Genomic DNA, 23,655 nt, shown 5'->3' with positions numbered 1-23,655 from the left:
CTAGCTTATTTACTTGATCCTTCAGAGTTGTAAAAATTGTGATTAAATTTCCAAACAGATTTTTTTTAAAAACTAGCTTAAATGATGTAAGTGGACTGAGATCCTAACTGATTAAAAATGCTAAAAATGAATCATTTTAAATCAACAAATAAATGTTTGCCTGAAATAGTTTGGTAATCTCTAAAAATTTATAATACAATTTGTAGGAATTTGAAGACTGAATAGGTATGACTGGGGATAGTTTGGGTAAATAAAAGTGAAAAAAAAGCAGCAGCTAATAAAATCAAGCACAAGTTTCCAGTAGTAAAATCATAACTATTCTGTTCCTGAATTAAGGAAAGTCACCCTAAAACCAAATAGAATAGTTATATAAATGTGTATGTATGTATAAGTTCTCACACAAATATGCATTTAATTTTTGTTTTGGGTTTGGGTTTTTTTGTTTGTTTGTTTTGTTTTTGCTTGTTTGGGAAGTGCTGTTAAGAACTCCTTGACAAGCAGGAAAACTACAACTCCTAACTTAGGAGTCAAGATAACAAGACAATAAATAGCCCTTCTGCTCTTCACTCATGTGCCCAAGAAACTGCCAGGTTTTCCCTCTGCATCCAGCTTTATCCTCACTCTCCATTGTTAGCAGACAAGAAAAAAGATGTAATTACAGATCATTCTAGCACAATATTAGGCCGTGTCTGTAGTAACAACCAGCATATCTACTACAGTTCTGAAATTATGATACTTAACTATGGAAATTAAAAGATGCATTTCGCAGGAAGGAAAAGTAATTTTCCCTTTCTGAGACAATGTATTTTACTTCCATCTGAAATACCTAGGCATTTATGCTATTTTATATGAAATGTAAGCTGGTAATTCCCCTTAATAATGCTTAAGGTAATGTTTGAAATTGAGGTGGAGAGATACTTGCTTAGATATTTTGGACAAAATTTCTGTGTTTTAGTTTTTTTCAAGTGGCAATAATTGACCATAAGTCAATTTTGAGCTATAATTCTAAAAATAACAAAAAGAATGTGAAAAAGATGAGCTGCTTATTAGCCTCAAGCTATTCAAATACTAATTGGCTAGTTTCAGAAAAATAATAAAGAAACCTGGAAAAATAAATCCTAAGACGAAATATTAATGATTGGGAATTATCCAGAATGAAGTCCAAACCAAGAAGACACAATTGGTTTCAAGAGTTTTTGAGGGGGGAGGGTATATAGCTCAGTGGTAGAGTGTGTGCTCAGCATGCACTAGGTCCTGGGTTCAATGCCCTGTCCCTTCATTAAAAAAAAATAAAAATAAATAAAACAAATTACCTTCCCCCCAATGAAAAAAAAAATTTTCAAGGAGTTTTTGCATTAAGAAAAATAGTCGAACATTACCCAGCTATACTGAGACAAAAGATAAAATCTTATAGTAGTATATTTTAAAGTAGGAATTCAGGTATCTTGAAGGTACAAAGAATGTTACCAGATAATCATTTTAGTTAGCAAAAAAAAAGCTATATTCTGAGTCTTCAAAACAAATCTTTTAAAAAAGATTATTTTGTGACAGAAAAATGCTTCTATTACTACACGATAAAATCATATGATTAAAATAACTGAAATGTACACTTAAAGAATGAATCTTATGATGTGTATCTTGTACCACAGAGTAAGAGGCAGTTTTAGCTCATTATAGCCACAACTAACCCAGTAGGAGTCCTGCTACCTCCAGGGGAGAGGAACGGCCAAGAAAGGGCTTGAAGCTTCCACCTCTTCAGCTTTCTCCTACCATCCCAACACAAAGTAATCATTCTGAATGACTCATTTCACACTTTGTTGGGAGAAAAGGGTCCTTCTACCATATAAAGAGTTTAAGTCTCTTAAAAAAGCAGGTAGAGGGAATTATAGCTCAACTCCAGCACACTAACTCAGATAATACCTGTCCACCAGAAATACTGGATATGCATTTACCAAAAATGAACATTTTACCAAGGTGTGTGTGTGTAAAATATTAAAACTACATCTCAATTCAATATGTAATCCTCAAATTACAAACTTCCAAGTCAAAGTCATTGTTCAGGATATACCAATTTCAGTATCTCCATTAATAATTTTCCACTAATTTCTAAAAAAAATCAGAACTCAAGCATGCTTACTTTCCAGCCCTACTGGCAAATGTAGTCAAACTCAAGACAATGATGGGCCAATTGCTTTCCCATCAAGCTCTCAGAGGGATTTATAATAACTGAGAACAACCACGAAGCTTTAAATCAGTCTGTTCCAGAGCTCAGACCACATGCATTACTGATGCATAATTTCGACATACTATTACCAAGAGGGACTAGACAGAGGTAAACTTCCCATCTGATATGTTGTGAATTTTCCATTAATTTAAATAATGAAATCATTTCCATTAATAAAGCTTTATATTACTTCTTAATGAAAGCGCATGCCACCAAAAAGACTGTGAAGGACAATGATAAATCACTGACTGTGGTGTAACACCAATCACACATCAGTAACACAAGAAGCCCCTGCAAGTGAAATGATATATCTCAGTATACCAGGACATCTGATCACATTTACACAGACTCCGTTTCACACTGCTACCTTCAGAATCTTAAAAGGTGGTAGCTTCTAATGCTTAAGACAAACTGTGTGGTTTATGGAACCCTTTATTACGTCTACATGGGAATACTACAAATATTGCTCTATAATCCTACCCCAGTTCAGAGTTACAACTGCAGAGCTTCTTGGGAGACAAGTAGGTGAGATGGGATTATATTTTGACTCTCCTGCCCTGCATAGATCAAATACAGCCATAGAAATATGAATCTGTCAGAAAAGCTGAATGGAACAGAATCCAGAAGAGCAACTTTACCAAAATCTTTCTTTAGCAATAATTATTGTGCCTCAACTCAATGCTGACTACTGATATGTTTACTGTTTTAAATTATTAGGTCATCTTGCCTAGCTATAGGTTGCTTTACTATTCATTACCACTTCTGTATTTTAAGGTGCTAATGAAAAAAGGAAAAATGAACCAAATGATTCAATTACTCTATGAAAAGATTTAGTAGAAGGTGAAATTCTAAGTCTAATCCAAGGATTTCACTTCATTATTTATATTTCATTTGTCAATGGGGTTTCCAATTGACATAGATTTAGAAAATAAAGTATGTTTTATAGACTATGGTGTTTCTGAATGAAATTTTTTTCCCATAATCATATACTTCTTTCAGATTTCTAACTAAACATTTAGTCTCTAATCTCTTGACCTAATAATTTTTTCTGTTTCTTTAATTAGAATTAAGAGAACATACAATTTAGGAAAAGAAAACACTTCCCTTCTATAAATACTATTACAACAAATTTACATACCTGTCTCCTTCCAATTTTGGTATATCTGAGCAACTAGAGGAGTCTTCCAGCCATGTAAAAGTTGGTCTCCTTGATTCAACTGCGGAGCTTGGTTCTCCCGATAGAATAAGCTGTTGTACAATTGCTGGATCATATGCATTAATTTCAAACTTTAAGTGCACCTAAACAAATAAATGAGAAACCTAAATTTACACTGATTTTCTTCTGAACTACTAACCTGTCACTTCAAAATTAAAAACATACCTTCATAAGTTTGGAAACATCCCATATACAGATCTTTCCTCGTTTCGTTGCAGCAGCAAGAAAGTGAGGGCAGCTCCCCGACCCAAAGCAAGATATTCTGTCAGTTCCGTCTGTGCAAGGAAACTGTGCAGGACTTGTTGCAAGAGTGACTGACAATGGCACATTCTGTGTGTGTTCACCTTTCACAAATGGGCAGTTTGGGGAATGTCTCTCATGTTCAGACCTTCACAAAAAATTAAGGTAGGGAAAGTTTACTGAACAACAAATCTGTTAAGTTTATACACTAAAAGAGAAACTATATGATATCTTTTCCTTTTTAAAAAAAAACAATTAGTTGAACTTAAAGTATTCTTTCATTAAAAAGACTCATAAACCAAATCATTCAGTTTTACTGAGATCACTCTAACATGTTAAGCACTCACTTTAATAGCACTGTTCACTTTAAGTGATTACAAATAAAGCCAGTCTCAGATTAAAGTGAGAAATAAATGCTATTGTGTAACAGATAAAATTGTTTAAACTCCTGATAGTTCTTCACATTGGCTTCCCACAGCTCTATATAAATAACTACCTGGTTTCCGTTTAAAATTTTTTATGTTAGGTACATTTTATTTCATTTTATCATAGCCTTCTAGTTTTCAGTCAGAGCCCAGTTCCATTCTTTGGCTCTTCTCCCACGTACAGGTCTTGGGTAGTCAAAGACAGAGATCTTATATGCCAAATGATGTAACAGATCATAGTCAGCACTACCTCACTCTCTTAGGACAAAGGCAAAAACACAGATGGCAAAAAGCAAGAATATTAATATACACAGATTAAAAAAATAAGATTCAAAAGCACATTTATAGAACTTAGCCTATTATACTCAGAAAAATCAAGACTCACCAAGGTTCATCAGTAGGTTCCCAACAAACAAGACATACACTACAAGTAAAACACATGGCTCTATCATCTCCAGATGAGGCAGGCTGCAAATTTATAGACAGAAAAGGTTCATCAATATTAAAATAGATTCTTAATAAAAACTCCTAAATAAGTCCATAATTTTAGGTAAAATTCCATACTGAGAAAAAGAAAATTAGCCTATCCCATCAGGCTCCAACAATATACTGAATCCCCAAATACTTTAAATTTGATGTTTTATTTGAAAAGTTGTGTTTCATCAGCAAATAACCACTAAATCAAATATGGAGGCACACACATACTCAATCTCTGATCTACCATCTTCTAATATTACTAAAATATTTTAAATAGAATGAAGTATATGAAAGGAAATAGTCTAACAGGTTTATTATTAAAAACTGAATTCCATACTATTAATAAGAAAGGACAAATAAAAAGGACAAGCAAACAACGGAACATAATTCATGTAACATTCTTTAAGTAAGACACATTGGACAAAAATTCCAAAACCTGAACTGAAATATACCTCTGAAAACTAGTATTTTTGAGTACTTACTCTACTTAGCACTTGCTATGTCTACAGGTGTAAATATATTATATATTTTAGAAGTTAAGAATAATCAGCCCCTGTATTAACAGGTGGCAGAATCTAGAAAACCTATGATTTGCTCTCTTTGCAAAGATGAAATACAATGGATAATAGCTCAATGGAAAAAATGTCAAGGCATCACTTCACAGAGACTGTTTTAGGAAATTACACCAAATAAGAAGAAAGAAGGTAAGTTATTAGGAAAAATGGTCCTTATTCAATCCTTAACTTGGGAAAATAATTTCAGTAACTCTAATAATACCTAGTCTCCAAACAAATCTATCTTTAACTGGAAATCAGACAAACTTGGAATAAAATCTTCAAATACATATGGTTTTCTGATTTAATCTTAAGATACTTCAAGAACTAATCACTCTTAAGATTCTTTATAATACTAACTTCAATGTATTCAAAATTTAATTGAATTCTAAAATTAAATAAGCATGCTTTATGTAAACTGACATGTAAGTATTAGACTTCTTAGCTTCTTTAGCAATGGCAAAACTGTGGTGAGCCAGTCTAGACTACTCTGTTGAGTTTCCTTTACCTGTTCTTTTTATGCCTACCTAAACTCATTTTTCTTAACTTCCCTCTACTTTAACTCAGTGAAGCTTTCTATAATATCCCATTCTCATGCCTTTTTGTCACATTCATCTTTACCCTGTACACACTCCTCTTTTCATACATAAAACTATGACTATTTTCCCTGAATAATTATTTCTCTTTCTACATAATTTCTTTATCAGTTCTTCAATATATGTGTATTCAGGTTACACTATACTATCTGCGATGCTGCTTCCATAGTCATCTAGCACTATGGGTAATTTGCATCCCAATAAAATTAAACTTTCAAGAGTAACTGTAATGCATTGCTTTTATTGCATTACCCTAATACTTACTACTCTGTTATGAATGCGTAAGTCAAAACTGAAAATAAACACACATCCAGAGAGCACAACTCCCAAAATAAAACAAAACACACATTACATGTATACACACAAGCACATAGCCAAGTTGCATAAAATAATATACATTTCCAAAAAAGTATTAAAATGTTGACAATTTCACTAAAGGCTACAAAGTCATACTGAAAAAAAATTGACAGTCTTTTTTACCTGATGATAAAATCCAGCTTGAGCCATGGGATCTGGCTGTGCCCATCTATAGCCTACATGAGGCCATGAGGTAAATGTCTCCCTTCTGTTAGCTTCACTATACATCAATGATCTAAAAGTAAATATACTAAATGTAACTGAAGTTAAGCATCAAATTACAGTGACACTCCTAACTAGCACTGGAGAGAAAAATTTATTGGATTATCAACAAAAACTGGGACTGTCTAAAGACCAAGGTTAAATCTGTATTTTAAACTAAAAATTCTAAGTTTTAGGAATGTCCCCTGAACAAGAGTTGGGGAAAAGAAATGTTTGATAAGATGGCTACAACTGATAAACAATTCCAGGGGTAGATTAAATTAATCAATGTTGCGAAATCACCAATCAGAGAGCAGAAAATCTGGAAACGTAGAGGCAGAGAAACTTACACTTTCATAATGTGACAAGTTTTACATAAATGGATAAAACCACAACCAAAGGAACAGTGGTTTTATCTCAGCCATACTGAGAAAATATATTCTAGTTTTTTTGTTTTTTTTTTTAAGTAGAAAGCAGTTTTCTGTTCCTTCTCCAGAGAAATCCTTTCCCAAGAAACTTATACACTCCAGGAAATTATCAGAAAAAAAAAGGAAATCTTCACGTATGTTTTCTTTAAAATACATTAGCTAGCTGAGAGTGAACCTGTAACAAACTAGAGTACTTTTTTAAAGAAGCCCACCAAAATTAGAAAGTCCAAACAGCTTCAAGTAAGAAAGGACTGATCAACAAAGCTTCCCCTTCCTTACACAAAGTGCAACTGATTTTAAAAAGGACAGAGAAAGAGGTAAAAGTCATCACAAAAAGACCAGAAAAATATTTTTCTTTAAGTTCTTCCCTTAAATTAGAACATGATTTCCTATAATATTGCTAGTGAGCTTTTAGGTATAACTCATAGTTGTGTTCTGACTTCAAAACAAAACAAAAATGTTCGATTAGAAAAGCCTTATCATCTACAGGCTACAGATGTCTTCAGGATCTGTGCCAGTTTCAGAACAGAAAACCTGACCACTTAGTTACATTACCAAACAAAACAGCAATAGCATCCAGTAGACCCTAACTCAAACCTCCGACAAACCTGAGATCATCCAGGTCCTCATAAGGTTCCTAGATTCATTTTTAATGAAATAAACACCACAGGCTACATCAAAATTAACATTTTGAGGGTGGAAGGTATAGCTCAAGTGGTAGAAGTGCATGTTTAGCATGCATGAGGTCTTGGGTTCAATCCCCAGTACCTCCTCCAAAGTAAATAAGCCTAATTACCTCTGCCCCTAAAAATAAATAAGTAAAAAATTTTAATTAACATTTTGAGACATTTTAACACCTACAGAAACATTAAAAATCCTATCTAATGAATGAATTTCCTAAAATAAACCATTCATCACAGCTTGCACTGATTTCTTCAGAAACTCTCTTACTGATTGCAAAGAAAACAGCTCTGAAATTATAATCTCAAGATGGGCATGGCTTCTCGGACAAGAAACGTTTATTGTAAGTTACAATTCGCATCCAAAGAAAATGTGAAAATGTAAAATGCTACGTGGGAAGGCAAATGTGAACTTATCAAAACAGAACTTCAGCACTTTTAATAAAAATTTGGTATTATTTCAAGTAAAATCATTTAAGTTTTTAAATGAATGTATTACTGGCTTTTTAGTTAGTTTTATACAAAGCAGAACCTCGATAAATCGCTACTGAAGAAAATGATGGTTGAGGTATGATTTTCGTAACACACTATTTAAATCCAGGGCAGGCAGCATAAAAATATTAATTCAAAATTGCTCTAATTGTTTAATGCTTTTCATTTTTTTAAGTAGGAAATATTATATGGCTCTTATGTTCAGATTCTGACACAGTCTTTTAATTTACCAAAATTTATGCTGAAGATCAAAAAATTTCATCAAGGCAAAATAATTTTTTTTAATTGAATAGTCAGTTTACAATGTTGTGTCAGTTTCCAAGGCAAAATAATTCTTATACTGAATAATCATAGTATTTGTAAGTTGACTGTGATATTTACTAACCAGGAACAAAGGCGGAATTTTTAAATCAAGTTTTATAATCCCTTTAAATACCTTCCAGGCACCAAAAGAAACTGTTTAATAGCAATTCAAGAAGTATTTACTTCACTTTGGTACTCTGATAGAAATAAAAATCTGAGTGGTTTTCAAAACTATTCTGAAATTTTTTTAAATCACAACCAAATTTTACAGTTATTCTTTGTTAATCCAAAATACTAATCAGTTCAATCTCACTGTTGCATCAGTTTATAAGTAAGGTCATACCTGTCCACAGAACGGCCTGGCCCCACCCCAAGTTCTGGACGTGCACTAGGTAAAAGGTAAGACAATCTGTCCATCACTGAGGACGCCACAGGTAAGGCAGCAACATTTTGATTTATTTTCTTAAGTTCATTCACAATAGCACTGGCAATGGACTTCAAAACATGATGAGGAAGATGAAATGTAACAGTGGCCCACTGAAAGAAAATGGGAGTGTAAGCAAAGGAAAACATACTCAACACTTTTCACCAAAACCATAACTTAAACATTGTAAGAAAAAGAATTATTTACAGTTTCAAGTCAGTTTACTTCATTAATTTATCATTTAAAGCAGAAATCTGCAATTATGTAAAAAATGAAACCTCAACTAATCATCCTGAAAAGAAAGTTTAGAACCGGATGGTAGCACGTCTTTTTACATATCTTATCCACAATTAAGGATCACTAAAATTATCTGTCACTTTTCATATTCCTCCAGCTCATAACACAATGTTAAGCATAAACTAGGCACTCAAATATTCCTATTCATAAAAATATAGTTGTATAATTCATCACTACTGGGTTGCATGAGGATTTACTTTGGATTAGCAGTTTCCTATGTATTTGTTGTTGTCACCATGATATCTAGCAAAAATATCTAAAAGCATAGATCTTGTAGTCACACAGACTTGGATTCCAAGCCCAGCTTCACCATTAACCATGTGATCCTGGTCAGATTAACTTCAGTTTCCTGCTTCTATATTCACATAATGTTCTTATGAAAATTCAAGTAAGGCCTGGTATAGTGCCCGAGAGAGTAAGCATTCAATAAAAGTTAATCACAATTATTCAGTATTAAAATAATTACTTAAAAAGTCAGGCTGCAAAAAAAAATGCTAATTATTATTCTCCAAGAGAAATAAGTCTATAGAGTAATTTCATCTTTATATCCTGTCCCTGCTAGCCTATGAATGGTTTCCATTCTTCCTAATACACTCCAGGCAACCTACTAAATTACTACTTAATCCTATATTAATGGAAATACTTGTGGCTAGAAACATGACTTCAATTACGTGAGACAGAGACAGAGACAGACTGATCTTACTTTGTTCCTAGATCTAACCTGTTCATAGATGCAGAGACTCTTGGTTGAAAGGAAGGCTAAATCCTCCTGAAAAAGGATCCTACAATTCCTCAACTATACACTATAAATCACACTCCAAGCCTTCCTCAAAGGCACCTGTGGACATTCACTATAGTCACTGTGCAGGGGAATAGAAAATATTGTGATATCTCAGGCATTACAAGATAATAGCATTGAACTGAACTAAAACATCACTGTGGTCCACTAGTTAAAGTGGGGACTTGTGATGGTGAAACAATTAATGGAATTTTGGCCCAAAGTTGTCACAGTGAACTCTGTGGGTCTCCAGATCTATCTTGTAGTTATTTCTCAAGTTTCCAAATGTACAACTAGAAGAGAAGCAGAATAGGCAATGTAGGAAAAATTCCTACGTTGTTTCTCTAATCCTCTCTGAGGACTATTAAAGTAAGAAAGGCCAAGTGGAAGCCCCTAGAAGTTTCATTTTCTACAAAGCTGCTAAATGAAAGCAATACCAGATCCTAAGAAAATTTCTGAGATCAATGTCACTATACTAGACCTGAAAGATACTGTGATAATCAAACTATCTCACCTCCATTTAACTGGCCTATTTGGCCCATGCAAAACATAAATGGGTCTTGAAGAATGACTGTGCATTGTAAAATCAGGTGATGATTTCAACTGCAGCTGCTTTTCCAGATGAAGTATTTTTACTGAAGCAAATCAACAAATCCCTTAATATTTGGTAGGCAGTTACAATTCTGTCAAATACTATTTTCTATACTAATTTTTAGGACCATCCAAAAGCAGACTGCTTTTATCTGGAAAAAACAATAAATCTGCACAGTCCTACCCGAGGACTGTATCTGATGCTTTTTACCGTAACATTGTCTATAGAAATTCTGATCAACCTAATATTCCGCAGATCATCACCTTGGTCTACTATGTAGGCAACATCATACTAACTGGTTCAGATAAGGGGGAAGTAGCAAGAAACTTAAACGCATTAGTAAGAAACATGCAAGCCAGAGAAAATAATCCCCAGAAAAACTCAGGATCCTGCAACCTCTGCGAAATTTCTGGAGGCCCAGTAGTCTAGGCACATCAAGATATTTCCTCCAAGGTAAAAGACAAGTTACTACAACTTGTAAAAGCAAACAATGAAAAAGAGGCACAATGCTTGGTGGGATTAAGTAGATTTTGGACCTGGTGTCCGGTATATTTGAGTATGCTACTCTAACTCAATTATCAAATAATACATAAGGCACGGAACAACAAGCTCTGTAGCACAACCAGACTGAACGACAATATGCTCTCCCACTTGTACTTGATGAGCATACTCAGTGACACTGTAAGTATCTGCCATAAGTAAAGATGCTGTAACTATAACTGTTCTCCTTTTGAGTGACAACCCCTGGCTTCTCAGTAGTCCCTGACAGAAATAACTTATCCATGAGATAAACGTCTACACAATCAGAACTGTCCACCACAAACTACGTGTTATTTAACACAGCAAATCATACTACTGGGCATGAGGGCTATCCTTCATCAAGTGGCTTTTAAGAGATCAGTCTTGAGAAAGTCCAAAAGGCAATTCAATTTTGAACCACCTGAATAGCAAGTTAGCTCAGATTTCCACTCTTAAAATATCTACTCTTATAATGTCTCTTTTCTCATTCCACATTGTTGGCTTCACAGGGAATTTATGATGAGATAACTGAGGAAGAAAACCTTTGGCTCTGACATACAGATGGTTCTGCACACTATGTTGATACCATGCCAAAGTTGATGACTATAGCATCACAGTCCCAGTCAGGACAGTGGTGAAGGTGAATCTTCTCAGTGGGCAGGACTTCAACCAGTACATCTGGCTGTTCTCTTTGGATTGAGAGATGGCCAGAAGTAAAGGTCTTCACTGATTAATGGCCAGTAGCTAATGTTTTGGCTGAATGGTCAGGCATTTGGAAGATTGTTAACAAGGAAGTTAAGGGTAGAAGTCTATGGACAGACCTATCAAAATAAACACAGAGTGTAAAAATATTTGTGAAATACGTGAATGCTTATCAAAAGGCATCCATTCCAGTGGGTACAGCTCAGCGATAGAGTGCATGCTTAGCATGCACAAGGTCCTGGGTTCAATACCCAGTACTTCCATTTAAAAAAAAAAAAAAACCTTCCATCCCAGAGGAAATGGACAACATGGACAACTTATACACATTATATGAATGTCACTCACCCTTGCTCCATAGCCACTGCAGTCCTTACTCAATGAACCTGTCCTCAAAATGCCACGGCCAGAGATAGAGAGTATGTATAGGCCCAACATGAACTTCCTTTCACTAAGACTAAGCAGGCTAACAACAGGTTAATCTGCCAATGGCAGGTACCAAAGGTGAGCCATCAATATGACACCATTTTCCAGAAGAAGAAGCCAGCTATCTGATTGCAGGTTGATTATATTGGATTCCTTCAGTCATGGATTGGGTGGCAATTTGTCTTCACTGTAATACATAACGTACTTCAGAGGTACATTTATCTGTTCCACCCACAATGCTTCTGCCATAATATTACAATACCTGTGGACTAACAGAATGGCTTATGTACCAACAAGGTATTCCACACAACTATGCTTTTTGCTTCTGACCAAGAAAGCACTTCAAGGAAAAAAAAGGGTGGAAGCAGCAATGGGCTCTTGTCCATGAAACTGACTGTTCCTACTGTGGTATCATACTGAAGGAGCTCAGCTGACAAAAAAGATTCATTTTCAGTACTAATTGGGAGAGATGCCTGAAAGGTGGGAGTTCTACCTTACAGGATTTTATATATATATGCTTTGAATCAACAAAAAGTATGTGACACAGCTTCTCCTAGCAAGGTCACTATTATACTTAGTAATCCATTCACAGGTATTTTTTTTCCTAAGCTTTAGGCTCTAGAGGTCTTACATCAAGGAAGGAATGTTCCACCAAGGGTACAACAATGGTTCCATTGAATTAGGTGTTGATACTACTACTCAGTAATTTGGGTTTCCTCTTGTCACTGACTCACCAAGCAAAGGTGGTTATTCTATTGGCTGGTTATGATTTAAAATGACAAACACATGGGGGAATCAGACTGATGCTAAATAACAGAAGCAAGGAGAACTTAATTACAATCCAGGAGAATCTCTAGGGTGCCTCTAAGTCCTTCCACGTCCAGTAGTAAGAGTGAAAGGACAATTACAACTTAACACAGCACCACAGAGGATGTGGATCCTACAAGAGTAAAGACTTGGGTCACTCCATCACATAAAGACACTTGATTAGTTACAGTGCTGGCTGAGGACAAAGGAAATATGGAATAGGTAGGGAGAAGAGGGAGGCTCTAAATATCAAGTATATCCTCTTAACCAGAACTAAGGGATATACAGCTACACAGAGTTTCTTTCTTTATTATATAAATGATAGACGGATATAGATTTAGATAGATACACAGAGATAGACTTATTATTTTATGTAAGAATTTTTGTTTCTAGTTAATTTAGTCTTTAGGTAGCACAGTTCTGTTACTAAACATCTGAGACTATAATTAAATGTTAGGAGTAGTTAATATCACCTAGGCTTAAATAAAATATCTGTTGGAACTTAGAGTCTGTCTGTTCTTGGGATGGGGAGAGAGAATCTTCATTTTGTAAAAAGGAATGGTGCCTCTTGTTAAGCAAAAACATAATACTTTTGCTGTACGAAAGTTTAAACACATATAGACAGTACATATGGAGATGCTGAGTAGCCGAAGGAGTAGACTGTGACAGTTACTAAACCACTGTCTCTCAGGTCCAAACCTACCCTTTATCTCTGTTCCCTGTCATGCTGGAGTTGGGATTCTGTAAACCAGTTTGCCAACCAGTTTCCAGACTGTTAAGTTCTGACAAAAGGAACACAGGATGAAAACTGGAAAGCATGATGAGAGGAGAAAGACTTACTCCTTTATTACTTGTCAATGCTGTCAACATTGCTTTAGCAAAGGACCTGGTAGTAGCAGTTGATTCTTCCTGTCTTCAGAGATTTTTTTGTTTTAGCATTCCTAGAACCAGTCTTAAAAGCTCCCTCAGAGGCATTAACATCAGCAAAGTAGCACCTCTCTTCAGAGATCTGAGTCTCAGTTCCACAAGTTTCAATCTCCAAGCTCCTGAGGTACCTATGGGCAACAGCTCCTCAGAAGTCTGAGTCCCAGACCCACAGGGCATATTCTGTAAGTTTCTAAGTATCTAAGTTCTGAAAATCCTAACCTCTTGTTCCTTCAGACCTAGGTAAGGGTGCTTCCCATAATTATCATCTGTGTATTAACTCAGGGTTTCCTTTTCACTTTTCCAGTTCTTACACACATGTTAAATCAATTCCTTACAATAAATTCTCTCTGTTGTAATGCATAGTATGGCTTCTGTTTTACTAAATAAAATGTCCCATCAATGGAATAAAATCATGGTAAATCTATAAAATAAACTTCAATATAAATATTAGGAAGAATACAGATAATCTATGAGGATTGATATGAAAAGATACTCAAGATACATTCTTCAATGAAAAAAAAAAAAGTATATGGTATAGCCTGAATGTTTGTGTCCCCCACCCCAAAATTCATCTTTGAAATCCTAACCCCAAAAGGGGATAGTATTAGTAGGTAGGGCCTTTGGAAGATACGTAAGTCATGAAGGTGGAGCCTGCTTTATAAAAGGCTCCAGAGGGATCCCTGGCCTTTTCCACCACGTAAAAAGCACAGCAAGAAGGTGCCAGCTATGACCCAGGAAGAAGGACTTACCAAAAGAATACCACTCAGTCAGTGGTATTCTGTTATAGCAACCCAAGCAGACTAAGACATTAATATCACAGTACATAGTATAATTTCAACTGTAGAAGAACTGAGAAAAGGACATTTATAAACATAGAAGTTATTTTTAGAAAAATAGCTTTTACTTTCTACCTTATACCCTTTGGCATAAAAATTTTATATGTACTACATTTATAACTTAGAAAAGATCTTAAAAGAAAAATGCAGAATTAATGAAATATACCTGAGGATTTAATTCAGAGTACCATCTCCCACAGACATCCTAGTCATCAGTGTGGGGAGGACAGAGAAGGGTGAAAGTATAGAGGTGTTCTCTCTATTATAACCTCAAACAAGGTAATTTTTTTACCTTCTTACCTTAGCAACTTTGTGGTTTGCTGCAGTCTCATGAGATGTATTTTTCAAACCATCTTTGAGCTGTGTGATGAACAAATCATAACCCTCCGTGCTAGAAATATCTACCTTTTCTAAACATGCTGATAAGAGCTGTTGTGCCTAAATAAAAGATGATCACAAAAAATTAAACACAACAGAAAATGTTAAATTCAGATCCTTATACAAATATTTTCATTCTGACAGGTACTATACTAAAGCTTGCCTACTTTTTTCAAAACAAACTTAATTAATCTAGATGACTAGATGACTTTAGTGTTATGACACTAAACATGAAATCTAAGTATATATATGTTGGATTTTTGGGGTTTTTTTACAAAAAGCCTTCAAAGAAGGAATGAAATCATTTATACTGCACTTAAAATTCACACATTAATACTTTTCATGTACTAAAAAATGGGAAATATGATATACAGATTTTATTAACTAATCATATCAATCCACCAAATGCAAAACAATTAATAATCAACAACTTGGTATGAAGACAGAAATAATACCTCACTTTATTAGGAAGTATATAGCATTATAATCTTTAATATTCTGAGATGATTTAAAATCTTGATAAATCTGAAAACTGTACTTTCAAATTACATGATATGACCATCAACACATACCAAAGGATTTAAGTTAGGATAGACTTAAAAATTAAGTAATGCATATGTAACACAAGAAAATACACATGGCTGAAATTTTAAACTAAAATTCTTAAGAAACATGATACACAGCAAAGATTACTGGTTGTCCATTAATATTTATTCCTTTTTTTTAATATTAAAGAAGAAAGAACCACCTCAGCTTAATGTGGCCTTGTGAGTAAACTCTGGCTAATGGGGTGAATATGAAAAGGATATATGTGAGATAGTTTATAAAAGAGAACAAGAAAAATGAGGGGGCTAGGGGAAAGGGAGGAAGGGGATGAGGGAGGTGAAGGGAAAGGACAGGAAGCAGAGTGGGAAATGCCAGTGTGCTTCCCTGGCCTTTTGCCCTCCCCTTCTTTCCCTAAGACTAGGAAATAATGAAACTTGAAGCAGCTGTCTTGGACTCACAAGATGGAAGCTAAGTGTTTAGGTAAGTAAGCTGTCCCTACACTTAGCCCTGCTTTGTTACTGGAAAGAAACTATCTTGTTTAAGCCATTGTATTTTAGGGTCTCTGTTACAGTGGTTTATCCTGTACAGTTCACGCATACCATTTTAACAAGTATCAATTAATTATGCAGAGAAAAGACAAGTATTTCAAGAAAGCTGTGATCAATAAGTCAATTCTTTGTTTTTTATAGGGGTACGTATATAATATCCTCAAAAGACAACCTAATTTCATTTAACAGCTAATAGGTCTGAGACTACATTAAGTAGAAAAGCATATTGATACTGATTTCAACTTACCTCGGTAACAGGTAATTCAAGCTGAACCACATCATCCTGCTTTGAAACTGGAGTTTGCAGAGCAGTGTCTAACAACAAGATTCCATTAAGGTCCTTCCTACACCCTACTGCATAATCATCCACAAATATAACTTTATCCACGGCAGAAATATACTGACATTTCACCTGTCCACCTGGTTTAGCTGTTAAAAGAACAAAAATTCAATACTTAAGATTTTAAAACCAATAGTCCATTTAAAATAAATGTTTATATGGCAACTAAACATAATATATAATCTTCAACTGGAAAAATGCTCTAAAGGACATTATCAGAACTGGTTAAATCAGAGTATGTACTGTAGATTACCATAACAATATGAAATTAACAGAACTTGAAAACTAAATTGCTGTTATAAAAGAGAGTATCATTGTTTTTAGAAATAAACACAGAAATAGTAAAGGGTAAAGGGGCATGATATATTATATAAACCTACTCACGATAGAGCAAAAGTAATACGTATGTATACTGTGGGGAAACGATTAGCAAATGTGGTAAAACATTTACAATTAAAGTAAGTGTAACTGGGTAAAAGTTATAGGGAAGTTCTTTGCATTACACTATTTTAAAATAAAGTGGAAAAAATTTTTCAATATTCAACTACTATACAACTTTGGAAATCAACTACATTTCAATTAAATTAATAAATAAATAAATAGGATATTCTATATTTTATTTATGTCTTTTTTTTTTTTTTTTGCAAAAATCATTAAGCATAAAGTCAGTGTGGATAGTTTCGAGGTAATTACCTCAAAAATTTATTTAGGGCTTTTTGTATCTGAGATAAAACTATGGAAAATGTTTATAACCTAAGTTAAGACAAAGAGAACTAGTAAAATCTCTAGTTAAACACCACTAAAAAAACACAGTCAACTATGAAGATCAATGTTCCCTGAAGTTTCTGCTGAATCGATATAAGAAGAGTATTTTTTAATGGAAAGCCAGTGAATACACTAACTATAAAATTTCTCAGGATAAGTTAGCGTAGAATTTCAAGAAGTCTTATAAAACGTAGTAAAAGATAGAAGCCTTAAATATAACACCAAAAAATAGTTTGGAAAAGGTAACATCAATTTTTACATTTAAATTCATAAGGAGATTTATAAGGAAACTAATGTTAAGTGTTCTGCCACGAATATAATGTCTCTGTAAAAAGACTTCAAAGAATGAGCAACTGTGAAATTCTATTGCACTAGAGAAGATACTTCTCTGTGGGCAAGCAATCCTGCTGCCAGTACAGCTTATTCTAAACTCCAATCTCAACTCTAAAGAACATTCCTGATATTAGTACTGTTATTACCTAGTGATACAAAAGTAGAAAGGAAGAGAAACTCACCGATCTCTAGGACAACTATAAAACATGTTATAATCAATAAACACTAGGGGTGGCTTTCTTAACCCAGATATTTATAGTTCTCTCAAGCTCTTGGAGGCATTACAAAATTGAGTAAGAATTAATTCATTATCTACATAAAACAAAGAATAATTCGTGGAATTTCTATAGTTCATTCTCAGATCTGAAGGTTTGAAATATATGTTAGCATATAGGAAAATACAATAAAATCAGAGTATTTACCTAGCACTCTGATCTCTAGGTAAAACCACAACAAACCATACAAATTACAGGAACTCAGAGTAAAATTGTGTAAGAAATTGTAAAGATAGTTTCAAAATTCATTAACTATAATTTTTTTAAATAGACTATTCTTTTTTAACAGCAGTTTCAGGTTCACAGCAAAACTGAGCAGAAGGCACAGAGATTTCCCGTATGTGCTCTGCCCCTACAAGTAACTACGAAAAATTTTAAAACAAACTACGAATTCTGTTTTATTATTTTAGGGGCATGTAATTAGGTAATGAACTATAAAAATCATTATTTTGTTAAAACTTCCCCAGAGAGGTATAAAATGTGAGACTCTACACCAGGGTTTTCAACTGGGTTTCCATGTTAGAATTCCATATATATAGTCACAGAGATTCCTCAAAAGATCATGATTGAAAAAAAGTCAACACTGTTTTTTAACTTCTTACACTATGCTCTACTAGCACTCAAAGTAATGCACAGTGACCAAGCAGCCCTACTGGCAATTTCTTCAGAGGTCTTTCAGGCCCATAGAGCAGCGTGTTAACAGGCCCACGTTTACTCAGATGAGTCCACTCACGGTTTTTTACAGAAGACCGTTCTTAACTGGTGACTGCTGTACTGCACAGAGGGAAGACAGTAAACTGATTATCAGCCATATCACCCCAAAGGCTCTTTGAGCTTATACGACCTCATCTTAACTAATTACATCTGCAAAGACCCTATTTCTAAGTAAGGTCATATTCTGAGGTTCCATGTGGACATGAATTTTGAGAGAGGATTATGCAACCCACTACAGGCTCTTTCTCTGTATCTTCTGCTCAGCCTGAGAACTTCATTTTGAGAGAAAGCGCTTTATTAATGTAGTCTGATAGTATGCTCAAGATTCAATTTACACCTGCCCCTAAACAAGTCCTAGATTTCTGTGAAGAAACAATATCCTGCATTGAATAAAGAATATTTTGTGGAACTTTTCACCTTCTTACATGTCTAAGCAACTCTTTTCTTACTTAACAAGAAATTAGACCAATGACAGAAATTCTCTAATTTGGGTTAAAAATTGAATCCACGTGTTCTTTAAGTTTGACCCAGAATTGACTACCTGTACAGCAAAAAAAAAGGAAAGAAAGAAAAAAAGCACAGGTTTCATAATAAGAGGTAAATTCAACATTTATTTTTAATTGTCCTAAGAATAACAATTTTAAGCACATAATGGTTCATAAAAGAGATGAAGAAACCAAGAAACCTATGTTTGAGCCAGGTTGTGTCACTCAGTAAGAAAACATCTTTTCAAAGTCTTGCATGAAATTGTATCTTAAGTTATACTTTTATCCATACTGCTTTGTCTGTGGTTTTAGTAGCATTACTATGCAACACTGTCAAAAATTTTTAATGTTGTAAATAATATTAATAAATAACTTATAACCTATATTTAAATTAAATCTCCCAAGACTACCTTTAAAAATTTTTCATCCTATTTTGACATAAACCAGTTATTTAACAGAAATTTATTTTGTTTTCCTTATGAGTTTAAAATGTCTGAAAATAAACTTCTCAAGGACAGATAAGCTCTGCTTAACTGTTTGTTAAGTTTTCAAGAAAAGTTTCAAAAAAACCATTTTTGGTTTTTAAATAGAGGGGGAAAACTCTTATACATACCCTATAACCACCAATTTTTATCACCCTATTGCACCTTATTTAAGAATTTTGTACAGAAGATACTTGTAAAATGACTTTTAAACCTACATGGATATGGTTTAAAAATAAATTCAAGCAAAAAATTTAATAGAAGAAAAACTCAAATTTCCTCCATCTATACCAGTGATCAACAAACTTCTTATGTAAAGGTCAGATAGTAAATACCCAGTGCCTTGCAAGACACATACGTGGTCTTTCTCACAATTACTCAACCCTGCCACTGTAGTGCAAAAGCAGCATGTAAATAAATGGGTGTGGATGTGTTCCAGTAGCATTTTATTTATAAAATCAGGAGACAGCCTGAAGGCTACAGAGGTGGTAGGCCATAGTTTACAGACCCTGGATTGACACCAATGACTTACATTAGCACAGATTTTCTTTTGGGGCAGGGGAAACCATAAAAATAGTAGGTTAACAATTCAGCCAAACACAATAAGCTGCTGAAAACTAACAAAGAAAAATCCTGAAAGCAACGAGAGGATACATTACATACAGACAAGTAATAATTACAACGAAAGCACATTTATCATTAAAAACCATGGGGTTCTTTAGGAACTGGACCACTTTTAAAGTACTGAAAAAAGAAATTCTATATTCAACAAAAATATCCGTCAGGAATGAAGGTGAAATAAAGACATTCTCAGATGAAGGACTACTAGTGAGAAATTTTGCCAGCAAACCTGCTTGAAAAGAACCACAAAAAGTTCATCAAAGAGAAGGGAAATTATTTCAGAAGTAAACCTACGATTATCAAGAATGAGGGAAGAGCAACAGAAATGGTAAATATCTGGGTAAATATAAATGATCATTCTTCACCTCAGTTTTAACTATTAGACAACTGAAAGCAAAAATTACAATGTCTGATGGTCTTCAATGTCACATAGATGTAATAAGTAAGTCCAGTATAATTTAAGAGACAGAAGGGTATGATAGGGTGGTAATGTTTCTACATTTCACTTAAAGTGGTAAAATATTGATTCTAAATAGACTGAGGAAAGTATATATATTGCAAGCCCTCAAATAATTACAAAAATATATACAATTAGTCAAAAGCAATATGTAAGTGTAAAAAAAAAATCAAACCAAAAATAGGAGAAAAAAAGAGGAAACAAATAAAACATGGAATAACTAAATCAAAATATTAACAATTACATTAAATATAAATGGCCTAAGTATGCCAATGAAAAGACAAATTGAGTTTAAACACACAATCCAACTCTATGATGTCTACAAGAAACTTACTATTCTGAAAGGGTAAAAGTAGGGGGGGGCAAGGTATAGCTCAAGTTGAAGAGCACCTGCTTAGCATGCACAAGGTCCTGGGTTCGATCCCCAGTACTTCCATTAAATAAACAATCAAACCTAGTTACCTCCCCCACCTGAAGAAAAATAAAAGGGTAAAAATAAAAGTAAAAGGATAGAAAAAAGATGTATCATGCCAATGTTGATCAAAGAAAGATGGAATGGCTATATTTAGATCAAGCAGGCATGCATGGGGCTTTACATGATAAAAGGATCAATTCATGAAGAAGAAAAGGCAATTCTAAATACATATACACCTAACCAATTAAAGGGAGACTTCTGAAGGACTGTTTAAGATATATATGTATGTTTATATACCTAACAGAACTTCAAAATACATTCAGCAAAAATTAAAAGAACCGAAAGGAGAAACAGGCAACCAAAATTACAGTTAGAAACTTCAACTTTCAGTAATTGATAGAACTAGAACTAGTAGATAGAAAACTAGCAAAAATATAGAGAAACTGAACAACACCATCAACCAATGACATTTTTAAAATATTCCATCTATCAACAGTAGAATGCACGTTCATTTCAGGTGCACATCAAACATTCATCAATACAGATCATATCTTGGGTCATGAAAAAGAAATGAAATTAAAAGTATGTTCTCTGACCATAATGTATTTAAGTAGAAATCAATAACAGAAATATAATGGGAAACCTTTAAATACTTAGAAATTAAAAAAATACTTCTCAATAACCCTTAGGCCAATACATAAGTCTCAAGTAACTCAGAAAATATTTCTAAAAGAATAAAAATGAAAATATAATATCAAAGTATGTCACATGAAGCTAAAACAGTGATTAGAGTAAAACTTATAGAAACTGAATGCTTATATTAGGGTGGGGAAGAAGATTTCAAATCAATAACCTAAGCTTCCTATTAAGAAAACTAGAAAAAGAGCAAAACAAGCAAAAGGAAAGAAATAATAAAGATAATAACAGAAGTTAATGCAAGTGAAAATAGAAAAACAATAGAGAAAATCAATACAAGTAAAAAAGAGTTCTTGGAAAAGATCAATGGAATAGATAAAGCTCTAGCAAAGACTGGCACAGAAGAGAAAAGACACAAATTACCACAATACCAGGAATGAAAGAGGAGCCAGAGCGATCCTGCAGACATCAAAAGATAAATAGAAGAATACTATGAACAACTCTGTGCATATAAATTTGACAACTCAGGTTGTCAAAATAAATAAATTTGACACTACAGATGTCAAAAAAGTAACTGGGTAGTAATACAGATAAATCTACACACATAAATTTGAAAATACAGATGAAATTCCTTACAAACCACAAACTACCAAATTATTCAAAATGAAATAGATAATCTGAATTAAGGAAAGTGAATTCATAGTTTAAAACTCTTCAAAGATATCTCCAGACTTAACTGATTTCAATGGAGCATTCTATCAAACATTCAAGTAAGAAGTAACACCAACTCTACACAATCTCGTTCAGGAAACAGAAAAAGAGGGAACACTTTCAAACTCATTTTATGACGCCAGAATTAACCTGATACCAAACCTAGAAAAAAATACAAAAAAAAAGAAACTACATACCATTATCCCTCATACAGATTGAGGCAAAAATTCTCAACAAAATAAAAGCAAATGGAATTCATTTGAAACATATAAAAATAATAATACACTAGGACCAAATATGATTATCCCAGGAATGCAAAACAGGTTCAGTATTCATCAGTAGAAGCCAGCAGAATAATTGCTTAAACAAACAAACAAACAAAAAACCACACAATCAAGTCAGTAGATACATCTGGCAAAATACATCTTTTCATGATTTAAAAAAAAGTCCTCGGCAAATTAAAAGGGAATTTCCTCAACCTGATAAACGACGGCTACAAAAAGTCTACCACTATCAACATACTTAACAGTAAAAGACTGAACACTTCCTCACTAAGATCAGGAATAGGACAAAAATATTACACCCTCACCACTCCTATCCAATACCATACTGGAAGATTGAGCCACTGCAGTTAAGAAATGAGGAGTCAGACAGATTAGAAAGCAAGAAATGGGGGGGTGGGAAGGGATAGACTGGGAGTTCGAAATTTGTAGATACCGACAGGCATATGCAGAATAGATAAACAAGATTATACTGTATAGCACAGGGAAATATATACAAGACCTTGTGGTAGCTCACAGTGAAAAAAAATGTGACAATGAATATATGTATGTTTGTGTATAACTGAAAAATTGTGCTCTACACTGGGAATTTGACACAACATTGTAAATGACTATAACAATAAAAAATGTTTAAAAAAAAAAAAGCAAGAAATGAAACTGTCCCTATTCACAGGCAACATGATTACCTATATAGAAAATCCCAAAGAATCTAAAAAACAAAAAACTCCTAGAGCTAACAAAAGAGTTTAACAAGTTTGCACTGAACAAATACACAAATATCAATCAACTGTATTTCTATATGCTAGCAATGATCAATATGAAACAAAAATTTAACCCAAAACTTAAGTTTACAAGAGCTCTAAAAACATAAAATATTAAGATACAGAGGTATACACAATATGTATGTTGAAAAGTACAAATGACCAGTGAAAGAAATCAAAGACAACCTAAATAAAATCATGGTCATGGACTGGAAGAATCAACATAGCAAAGATGTCAAAAGTCCCCAAACTGCTATTTAGATTTAATTTAATTTCAATCAAAATTCCTCCAAGATTTTTGAGATATAGATAAAATGAGTCCAAAGTAATTTGAAAAGGCAAAGGAAATGGAATAGCCAAAACAATTTTGATACAGTTGGGCAAATCACATTACATGACTTTTAAGACC

At 33.8% G+C, this 23,655-nt stretch overlaps 1 protein-coding gene across 1 annotated transcript in view; it reads right to left on the bottom strand.

Annotated features, from left to right (window-relative positions):
• The window catches only part of BIRC6 (baculoviral IAP repeat containing 6), a 197,486-nt gene that overhangs the window by 158,582 nt on the left and 15,249 nt on the right, over positions 1-23,655 (bottom strand). Inside the window, 7 exon segments of the mRNA XM_032497324.1 lie at positions 3,363-3,523; positions 3,606-3,828; positions 4,491-4,573; positions 6,213-6,324; positions 8,537-8,730; positions 14,799-14,936; positions 16,218-16,399. Of these exon segments, the coding sequence (XP_032353215.1) occupies positions 3,363-3,523; positions 3,606-3,828; positions 4,491-4,573; positions 6,213-6,324; positions 8,537-8,730; positions 14,799-14,936; positions 16,218-16,399 (1,093 nt within the window).

This window comes from Camelus ferus, chromosome 15, assembly GCF_009834535.1.
Source record: "Camelus ferus isolate YT-003-E chromosome 15, BCGSAC_Cfer_1.0, whole genome shotgun sequence".
NCBI classification, from domain to species: domain Eukaryota; kingdom Metazoa; phylum Chordata; class Mammalia; order Artiodactyla; family Camelidae; genus Camelus; species Camelus ferus.
Note: the sequence above shows the minus strand (reverse complement) of the source record. Positions and strands in the feature narration are given on the sequence as shown.